The sequence below is a fragment of the Podarcis cretensis genome (assembly GCF_951804945.1).
Source record: "Podarcis cretensis genome assembly, chromosome: 7".
In the NCBI taxonomy this organism is placed as follows: domain Eukaryota; kingdom Metazoa; phylum Chordata; class Lepidosauria; order Squamata; family Lacertidae; genus Podarcis; species Podarcis cretensis.
Genome location: NC_137176.1, coordinates 69557257 through 69568077, shown reverse-complemented (window position 1 = coordinate 69568077; position 10821 = coordinate 69557257). Strand labels below are relative to the sequence as shown.

General features: G+C 45.2%; 1 protein-coding gene across 2 annotated transcripts; it reads right to left on the bottom strand.

Annotated features, from left to right (window-relative positions):
- Positions 1 to 3532: 3532 nt before the first annotated feature.
- On the bottom strand, positions 3533 to 10423 carry KCNS2 (potassium voltage-gated channel modifier subfamily S member 2). Of its 2 annotated transcripts, none has more exons than XM_079984694.1 (2): positions 9562 to 10423; positions 3533 to 8146 (listed from the first exon to the last, which is right to left on the bottom strand). In XM_079984694.1, exon 2 carries the CDS (start codon positions 8102 to 8104, stop codon positions 6671 to 6673), a length of 1434 nt encoding a protein of 477 aa, XP_079840820.1. In that variant the 5' UTR covers positions 8105 to 8146; positions 9562 to 10423; the 3' UTR covers positions 3533 to 6670. The 2 variants fall into 2 exon arrangements, with proteins under 2 accessions (XP_079840820.1, XP_079840819.1); XM_079984693.1 differs by having other exon boundaries at positions 8813 to 10420.
- Between the last annotated feature and the right edge of the window lie 398 nt (positions 10424 to 10821).

Genomic DNA, 10821 nt, shown 5'->3' with positions numbered 1-10821 from the left:
ACTACAAGAACTTCCAGGAAGTGCATTAAGGTGGTATAGAATTGAATTTGCAAATTGCTTTATCAATTAATCAGTGAAAACACATTGTTAAGCCACTAAAAAAAAAAAATCCTTAAGTCTGCTGAAAAGTACAATTAACAGCTAATATAATTAATGTTGACTCTCACTAAACCTGAGCAAGTATTAATTACTTCACTGCAAATTCTAAAATAATTCCTAGACTGCCAAAAGGGATGTATGATATGTTTCCCCCCCAGTGGCACAAGTTGACTTTATATTAGAAACCTCAGTTCCATAACAAATTGTAATCCTTTTTACAAAGTAAGTTGCTCAGCTGGAAATGCCTTAATCTGAATACACTTACATGCTAAAGATCCCATTTCTATACAGATACAATCATAGTCACATGTGCTCAGTGTTTTCCACTGAGGCTAGATAAGTGTCCTTTAAGTGGCACACAGAGAGAGAGAGAGAGCAAAGATGTAACAGGCAGCAGCACCGCCCCAGCCATGTCCAACAAGCATGAGAAGGATACCTATTTATACATAGGGTAGTTTGACCCTGTCAACGATTGCTGCATGGAAACGGTGCCTCACACAGGACTTGCCAAAATGGTAGAAATGGGAATCCTCCTTTGCCTTTCTTGTCTCCCCCCTGTCAACTTATAGCTCCTCTGGGTTGCATCTGATGCTAGGCCCAGCCTGCTCTAGTGGACTAAAACTTGGGGACTACAGTGGTACCTCGGGTTACAGACACTTCAGGTTACAGACGCTTCAGGTTGCAGACGCTTCAGGTTACAGACTCCGCTAACCCAGAAATAGTACCTCAGGTTAAGAACTTTACGTCAGGATGAGAACAGAAATCGAGCGGTGGCAGCGGAAGGCCCCATTAGCTAAAGTGGTACCTCAGGTTAAGAACAGTCTCAGTTTAAGAACGGACCTCCAGAACGAATTAAGTTCTTAACCTGAGATACCAAGTTTGGGGGAAGCCATGACTGTTAAGGTGGTATAAATGTTCTTTAAATGTATGGTATGGATGTGACCCAGGTATCTACCTCCCCACCCCCTGTTATTTTCCTGCTTCATCAGTTACTACTTGTAAAGGAATGGGGTCCTTCACTTGGCTAAGTCTTCACTTTGGTCTTCTCAGAAAACAATGTAAGCCATAGACTGGCCTGTGGTTTATTTTCTTCTGTCATTCTCCAGGTTTGGGGAATTTTGCATTCAGCGCGTCCAGTTTGCTACAGTTTTGATAGATGTGTGCTTGGCTCGCTCTTTTAAAATAGTTTCCATATTTCAACCCAACAATTTCACTGGCAAAATAAAGTCTTAATGAGTCATCATTTTCTAAACTCATGGTGTGAGAAGTTTCACTGTAGCATTGTTATTCTATTGAACCGGGACAGTGACTTCAAGCTAAACTGCAACATGTTTTATTTGTTAAGCCCATGTTAATCAAAGCACTTGAATGCATTTAAAAGCATTAATGAAAATTTCTTCCAAACAATGCAATAAAAACAGACACTGGTCTCTGTCGAGCCATTCATTTTTCGTAGTAAAATGCGACGTCGAGAATATTTCAACCCATTTCTGCAGTTTCAACGAAGCCTAGCCTCAGTCAATAATCAAACTATAACAGGGAATAATCTGAAACTAATTTATGTGCCCCAAATGTGACTAATGGGGAATAGTCATATCTCAGCATTAGGGCATGTGTCCTGTGTGCCCAAGGGTCAATCCTGCCTGAAACTCTGGAAAGCCACTTATGGGTGTCTGCAAAGAGTGGGGGGGGGGCAGTTGTCATACCCCTTCTTGATGAACCATAATCTCAATAGTTCAAGCTTTCATTTATTTAAAAGAGGACTTTTCTAGCACCTGTAGAACCTGAGATACGAGGAAAATGTACAGCCATTATTCTTCTCGGGTTTTTAAAAGGAGAAACTTTCAGTGTTTTAGTCACACCCACACCCCATAAAAATTCCTACAGATGCCCGTGAAGCTTCTGCCAACCCATTCCAAAAATGTAGAACTAGGTGGAGCAATGGTCTGACTCAGCAGATGGCAGCTTCCCTGTGTTCCTGACTAAAGCTGGAGGAATCTGTGAGCTGGAGGGAACTTGCAACTCCTTTGGGCTAGAAGTTAAAAGGATAGTTGGTTTAAGAATCCAGGGAGTTTTTTGTTTTAATACCAAAGAAATTAATTCTTGCCATTGGCCAAAACAGCAGTGAGGAAAAATCTAAGGGGTTTTAATTTTTTTAACTGCCTTTGGAATGAGGCTTGCATTTGACATCATCCATCAATTGTGCGGGAAGACCAGGGAACCACCCCCGACTCCTGACTGCTGAACCGCATCGCAGTTGCCGCTCCTGGGTTCAAGCCGGTAAGTGGTCATTATTTTTGCCACAAGGATTTTGGCAATTTCCACACATCTAGATGAGGCCCAGGTCAGATAATTCAAGTATGTATCATTTAGAATCATAGAACTATAGAGTTGGAAGGTACCCTGAGGGTCATCTAGCCCAACCCCCTGCAATGTAGGAATTTTTTGCCCTATGTGGGGCCCAAACCCATGACCCTGAGATTAAGAGGAGCATCTTCACCCCATTGTTCAGCCTGGACACTGAGGTCCAGCTCCGAGGGCCTTCTGGCGGTTCTTTCACTGCGAGAAGTGAAGCTACAGGGAACCAGGCAGAGGGCCTTCTTGGTAGTGGCACCTACCCTATGGAACAGCCTTCCATCAGATGTCAAGGAGATAAACAACTATCTGACTTTTAGAAGACATCTGAAGGCAGCCCTGTTTAGGGAAGTTTTTAATATTTGATGTTTTATCATGTTTTTAATATTTTGTTGGGAGCTGAGGTATAAATAAAAATAAAAATAAATAATAATAATAATAATAATAATAATAATAATAATAATTGAGTCTCATACTCTACTGACCAAACTTTCCCAGTATATATGGGTTATATACTGGGTTGGCTTGGTCAGTATATAACCCATATATACTGTACTAAAACTCTACCTGCTGTATTATTTATATACACTTTCAGTTCAACCCTTCAGTGGTAAAATGGGATTAGGATTTCTTGGGGGGGGGGAATCAGAAACACAAACTTCTCATTTAACCTCCAGCTGCCTCAGGATAATTCCCGACGCCCTCAATTATTTCACCCCGATCTCTCACTCACATTTTTCTTCTGAGGACATGGCTCGAGAAAGATTTAATTTGTAAATAATGCAAGTCTTTCTAGTTTGATGAACATATTGACTTTTAATACAGAGGCATAAATAAGGAGAGATCCTACCCTAGTGGGTAGAGCACACAATTGGCATGCAGAGAATCCCAGGTTCAATCTCTGGCATTCCCATTTTTAAGAGAATCAGGTGGCACCTGATGGAAATACCTTTCCCTGAGACCCTGGAGAACCATTGCCAGTCAGAGTAGACAAATACTGAGCTGGAAGGGCATGTGGTTTGACATGGTCCAAGGCAGCTCTCTATGTGCTACCTGTCAAAACACTAAATCCAATAAATCACAAGTAGGACCATTTATTTGCGTGAATACCCACAATCATTTAACAAGTAGCCTTACCATAATGTTCATGTAAACCATTTGGTAAACTGCACCTGCTCAGAAATAGGAGTAATCAGGAGTAGTGGCTGAGTCCTTTTCACACAAGTTCTTAAATATGAAAGCTGCCTAATCTTGCACAATGATCCAAAGCTCTGCAAGGATTCTGATAAGCACCCAGAATTACACATGTTGGTAAGAGTCACTTCAGAGTTGGAGGATGTTTTGGACATGTGTGCGTGTGCAGAAGAATTTATTCCCCAGATTGGGGATGTGTCCATGATGTAGAAATAAATCTTGCTGAAATCAGTGAGACTGTTTTCCACGCAATGTATGGTGCTGGACTATTTAGCATTAAACATTCTCTGAGACCACCCAGACTCCCATACAATGCAAAAAACTTTCAATCTAGTTGAATGCTCATCTAATATGGTTTGAACGCTGTCGCAAGCTGAGAGAGGGCCACCAGCTGAGAAGGCCACAGCATTTTTCAACTTGGAAATGAACTTCTGGGTTGGTGAAAGCATGGACTCAAAGCGTAGTGCCAACATCTTTTTAGCCTTGTGTATGTGCAGGGCTGGCCCAAAATACTTTGCTGCCTGAGGCAAAGGACAAGATGGTTTCCTCTCTCCTTTCCTTGTACAAAAGCTGACTTGACAGGCGCTTGAATCTTGTTTCATCATTGGTAAGCTTATAGCATCCTCCATATCCTCTAAGAGGATGGTGGCAGTGGCAAGACAAATCATGGAGCATATGCCATTTCCTCTAGCAGAGGAAAATGGCTGGGAACATGACTCACTTTGTCTAATGGTAGGACTGGCCAACATATATATTATGAAACTGCAATGTGGAACCGCCTCCCCTAAGAGATCAGTTAGATTCCTTCACCCAGAATTTTTAGATCAGTGGTTTCACAAATTCCCCCCTGCGCCCAGACCACTTGTAAAATGCTGAGGGTCTTGGACGACCAGTCAATTGTTTTTCTGCCAGTTGTAGCAATTGTAATGTTCTGTGTTAGATGCTGTATGATTTTTTAATTGTCTTTTTACTGTGGATCACCTGAATGAACTTTGTGAACCAGTGGTGGTCCATAGACAACAGTTTGGGAACCCTTGCTTGAGATAATTGTTTGAGGCTACAGTCCTATAACCACTTACCTGGAAACAAGCCCCATTGAACTCAGTGGGTGTCACATTTGAGTAGAGATGTATAGAACTGTGCTCTCTTTATGGGTATGGTTTATTTGTTTCATAGTAAGCCTCCTGAACGTGAATTTAGGTCCCTTTAGGAAATGGCCTCCCATTCAAATGTTAAAATATAATGTGTCCTCTCCATCCTTCTCGTTGGAACCTGTGGCTCCCTCTCAGAAACAAAGAGCATAAGAAAAGCCTGCTTTTCAGGCCAATTGCCCATCTAGTCCAGCATCCTGCTCTCACAATGGTTGACCACCAAACACCTGTGGGAAACCAGCAAGCAGGACCTAAGTTCAAGAGCACTCTCTGCTTCTGTGGTTTCTAGGAACTGGTATTCAGAAGTATATGCCTCCCACTGTGAAAGCAGAGGATTGTGTCCACAATACTCTGTGGAGGCAGAGTATAGCTAGTAGCCACTGATAACATTATCCTCCATGAATTTGTCTAATCTATTTTAAAGCCATTCAAGTTGTCAGCTTGCATATTACATTGGTGCCTTCACCACTGGATTTGGTGTGTTTCTTTTTACTAGTCAGCTGTAATAATATCTTCTAATGTTGATCCCTTAGCTCAGACATTTTGTGTGTGTGTGTGTGTGTGTGTGTGTGTGTGTGAGAGAGAGAGAGAGAGAGAGAGAGAGAGAGAGAGAGAGAGAGAGAGATGTAAATTCTGAGCATGAAAGATTATACTGAAGTTAAGAGTTGATATCAGTTTCTGATGTCTAGGAAGATTAGGCCTTAAATATTTCCTTCAGCACAAAAGTGGGTATTTTCTTTCTTTTTAAGGCTCTCTTTGAGAGGGTGGGCTAATACATGTTTCAGGAGCAGGAGCTGATGGGAGATAACTTTTTGAAATCTGTCATCACAGATCAGTTCCTGTGAACGAGAGTCTTATCAATGACACCCAGAAGAAATAAAAACATGCACTTACTGGATGGTCTTGGAAATCATTCTGTCTGTCTATTTATCAATCGATCCCCAACATTCTGTCACTCTCTCCCAATATTCTATCACACTTTAGGGTAGGGGTTGCTGACAATTGCTTCCCATTTCTTCAGAATAATCAAACTCAATTGAAGCTGCACAATTATGGTTACAACAGCTTTACTTCTCATAAACGGGCAGTGATTCCCCAAGTGAATTCTCAATTAACTAGTAAAGTATGATAGCGGCAAGTGCTTTTGGAAATGCAATCTGGGTGTTATAGCTGCTTTATAATGGCCTTAAACAAAGGAGTGATTTAACTGTGTGGCCTTTTTACTGTATCACAAGCGTGCATGGAAGTGGGATAGCCACATTTCCAGCTTTGCAGGTGATTTGTTTCTGTAGTCTTCCTGGAAATATTCTTTTCGGTTCTCTCACAAGGACTTCCAAAGCAAAATATGCATGTGACAAAGAAGCTCAACATCACCAGCACTAAATGTCATGGAGACAAATACAGCTGCATAGAAAAAACCAGGAGGCTGTTTCTATGTAGCTAGATGAAAATGCACCACGTATCGTTCTGTAAGTAAACTTTATATTCTTCACAATTGCCAAAGTAAGTGGATTCCCACAACCATTTTCCCCATTAGGTGGCCCTTTGCATGTGTTGGTATTTATGTGCACCATGGCTTTGTGATGGGTTCAACACACTTCCAATTGCAAGCTAGCACAAGCTGAACAAACTTCAAAATGCATGTTGTCTCTGAATTCGAATGTGCGATGAACCATTCACAAGACTCAAGTGCATATGAATTGCTACTGAAAGATTACTGCCAAAAAAAGGGTGGTGGTGGAGGAAGAATGGTTATGTGGACCTGCCCATGGTGCTTAATTGATGATATTAGATGCCGGGGTGAGGAAAAACAACACACATAAATACAGCTCTTGGTTTTCCATCATGCAAACTGGTCTTAGAACCAGAGACTAATGCAGTGAATCATTCAGACTTAGTTCACTTGGGGTGCTCCTGCTCATGTTTGTGAGACTGGCCATAAGAGATTTAACTTTGTAGGCATAGTAGTCCCTTAAGTTGACTGAAGGGACAACTTTCATCCCATCCCCAAAATCACAGCTCCTCATGGCACTTTCTAGCTGTTTTTGGCGCCTGTAAAAGTGGGAGAACTTGTTGAAAATGAGTGTGATAGGGAGGACCACAACCAAGATGCCAGCTAGGATGCATGCAGAAGCTGTCAGCCTGCCTGCCGTGGTCACTGGGACAACATCTCCATAACCAACTGTGGTCATGCTAACTGTAGCCCACCACCAGCAAGCAGGGATGGTCTCCAGGGCCCTGTTTTCCTCTTTTTCAATTGTGTAAGCCACTACAGAGAATATAGAGATTCCAACAGACAGGTAAAGCAGGAGAAGCCCTACCTCCTTGTAACTATACTTGAGGGTGGCTCCAAGAGATCTAAGGCCTGTTGAGTGCCGTGCAAGTTTTAAGATACGGAATATCCTCATCAGTCTCAGGACTTGGGCTACTCTACCCAAATTAGCTAAAGCAGGGCTACTTTCCACCACCAAGTTAACAATTAAAGTGATGTAAAATGGAAGGATGGACATTAGGTCAATTAGATTGAGTGCATGCTTAAAAAACTTCAAGAAGTCTGGGGCCACGGCAAACCTTGCCACCAGCTCAAAAGTGAACCACGCAATACCGAAATGTTCCACAATTTCAAATCGAGGGTCTTCCTCAGAGTTCCCATTGCTATTAACAATCTGAAAGTCTGAGAGGCTGTTGAGGCACATGGTTACTATGGATCCAAGAACAACCACGATGGAGAGGACACTGAATATTCGGCTCAAGACAGAGTAGCCAGGGTTGTCTAAAGCTAACCACAGCTGCCGCCTGACTTTCCCAAAGGGTTGCTTGTCAAACTTAGCAGCATCATTGTAGAAGGCCAAGATCTCATCAAAGGAAGAGGTGGTACTTTCCTGATCACTGTGATCTTCCCATTTTTCTTGGTCTGGTTCCATTTTCCTCCCATGGTAGCTGTAACTGCAGCAAGAATCAATAAAGAATTCATTGATTCCCCAATATTCGATTTCCTGACTGAAGGAAAACACGCAGAGCTCACCCATTACATGCAGCTTTCCAGTGTTATAAAAATGCAACACATAAGGGAAAAGTTCAGGGTTCCTGTCAAAGTAGAACTCGTTCTTAGTGTCGTCGTAATCATCACAAAGCTCTAGAATCGACTCCTTTGAATTGCAGCTCAGCAGTTTACCCAGCCTCGTTTCAGGGAATCTCAACAATGTGTTGGATCTCATCTTTTTCTTAAAGCCTCCGACATTGATGCTGATTTCACTGTCTTCAAAATCAGCCTCTGATAAATCCCTCAGACTCAGCCCTGTCATAGTGAGTGTCTTCCAAATCTATATGGGGCAGGGAGAGAAGACCTATGGAATAATTAAAGGAGGCATTCAGTGTTATCCAGTAGTGAGGGGATTCTTAATTCTTCCTACCCCCACTCTTTTGTGTTTAATTTGGGTCAAAAAATAGTCTTACACCCAAAGCACCCCACACATATTAACAGATTACCACAAAGAGTAATTTACCACAAAGAGTTTTTTAAGGTGTAGCTTTTGTTCTCCATCCACTACATATGAGGGGATCACTTAATGTGTGCTAAATCCACAAATGGACACCCTGTGCTTCCTTGGCCCTTTCCCCTCTTTTTCTTTCCGTGCACATCCTCTGGCAGTGCTGTAACTGGCACAATACCATGCATAGCCCTTGACTGCCACAGCCCCTCCTTTAGCAAGAGTGGAGCTGCTGGAAATAGGGCATGGATTTTAATGGTTGGATGGGCAGCCAAAACAGCTCCAGGTGACAGACTAGCAGGCGTCTTTCCCCAAAGTCTGTAGCGCTGGCGAGTGGAGTGAAGGCAAGCCTCTCTTGCTTCCTTCGCTTTACCTCCCAGGTACCTCTCAGTAAGCGTGTGGGTCTCTCTCGCTCTCCATCATAACAAAGGGCGAGGAGAGACAGTGGTTTCCGACGGCCAACTCCCCAGGTTCGACCAAAATAGGAACCCCCGCCCTTTAAATACTCATACCCCCGTTTACCTCAAGAGCTGCTGTTGCTGCTGCGACCCCGTTTGGGAGCGTGAAACTTCCCCCAGCACCACTCGAGCATCGCTGGGGCGGGGTCCTTCATCCAGGCTGAAGATGTCTTGGCTCCAGGAACCGATCCGCCGCCTAACCTTTTGTGTGATGGAAGTAGGCAGACAGCCCCTTTCCCGGAGAAGGTGTCAGCGGGCGTTGCTCACATCCTGGAGCGCCTACAACGCCCGAGAGTTGAGCTACTACCAACAGCGAAGCCGCGGCGCCGTGGTGCTGAATGGACAGCTCCTCTCCAGCCGCGCCTCCCGACTCAGTTGAAGGCGGCGGCGGCGGCAGCTGCAGCAGCAGCAGCAGCAGTCATGGCGACCACCGGCATCCCCCCCCCCACTTCCCAGGCAAGCCCTGCCTGAGGATTGAACGCCTCCCCGCACCCCGACCCAAGGTGGGCGCCGCCTGCTTCTTCCTCTGGTCGGGCTGCAGCTGAGAGGTACCTGAGGAGGGGATCCACAGAGCGAAGCGCTCCATGCACACCTTTTCTTAGGGAAGGCAGGTTTTGCAGGGGCTCCGCGTGCACACAAACTAGCCTGGCTCCGTGTCTTGGGACTGAATGGGACCGATCGCTCTAGAGCGACTGCAGCCACCACCCACCTACCCACCTGTCTCCCCTAACCCCACATCCTCTTGCAGATTGCTAATAGTCATCGTAATCATAATCCACAATACCTACAGTCAACATCCCCCCTCCCTTACACCTTTTTTGCTCTAAAGGTCGAAGTTCGCAAAGACATCGTGCTCCTGGGCCACGGGAAGGGATGGGGGCTGCGATTGGCACCGCTAGCAACGAGGCGACACTATCTGATCGGCGCTCACTCGATCTGCGCGCAGGCAGGGAATGGGCGTGTTGTGCTGGCGAGCTGACCGACAGAAGACCCGTCGCCTGCGGGCATCGATGGTGGGGAAAAATAGGGCGCGGGCAGGCAAGGCAGCCAGTCCGTACGTGTGCGAGGGGAACCGATTCCTGCCTGAGTGTGGGGAGGGGGGTGCCTTTCCTCTCCCCCACCTACACACAGCTCTGCCACAGATGCCAGCCTCCTTCTGTATAGATAAGAGTATCTGTCATGAGCAATGCTTTCATCACAACATGAAGCTCTCTTGCCCTCAGTGGCGATCGAGCCCATCGCGCTGACGCCCCAGAGCCAGCGAGTCACGCTTCCGTGTCCAGAAATTGCCTGCTTTGCAATGCTTTCCCGTCTTAGCAGGGAGATCCGTGAGCGTCTAGTCCGTTTTCAGAAATGGACCCTTGCCGAAACGGATTGGCAGCTGGTTCACAACGGCTCATGGTTCTCCCTTCCTTCTCCAGTGAGTTCGCTGTTCTCACAATCCTTGTGCATTCAGAGGTAGTCCGCACACTTGGGACACCGGCTAGCCACCTTTCCTATTCACTTCTCTCTCTGTGTGTGCGTAAGCCATCACACTACCACCAGATGTTCAGCCAGATGTTCAGGTGCCTGTGGGTAGGTGGTGATGTTGCATATTAAGCGGGGAAAGTGTCTGACCTCCAGGTTCAGAGGCAGCCTATGCCAATCACAGATGTTTTTGAGACACAAAACTGGGAAGGTATCAGCTTCTCAGAGATACCTGTCTGGTCACTGTTGCAAGGGTGTCGCATTAGACCAGTCATTGCCTATCTGGTGCCCTCAGGATGCTTTGGATTACAAAAACATTCCATAGACAGTGTTTCCCAACCTTGTGCCTCCAGCTGTTTTTGGACTACAATTCCCATCATCCCTTGCCATTGGTCTTGCTAGTCAGGGATGATGGGAGTTGTAGTTCAAAAACAGCTGGAGGCACAAGGTTGGGAAACACTGCCATAGAAAATGCCACCACATCTCTCCCTTAGCGGGAGAGGTGGGAAGCAGGGCTCACTCCAGCAGTTCTGCTGTGACAGACCAGCTCCATCAGGCACTCTGAACTCTGCCTGCTTAAGAATTGGTGTTTGAGTTCTTATTCCC

Excerpts from the sequence above, each read along its gene's own strand:
- KCNS2 (XM_079984694.1), bottom strand. The coding sequence starts at position 8,104 with ATGACAGGGCTGAGTCTGAGGGATTTATCAGAGGCTGATTTTGAAGAC.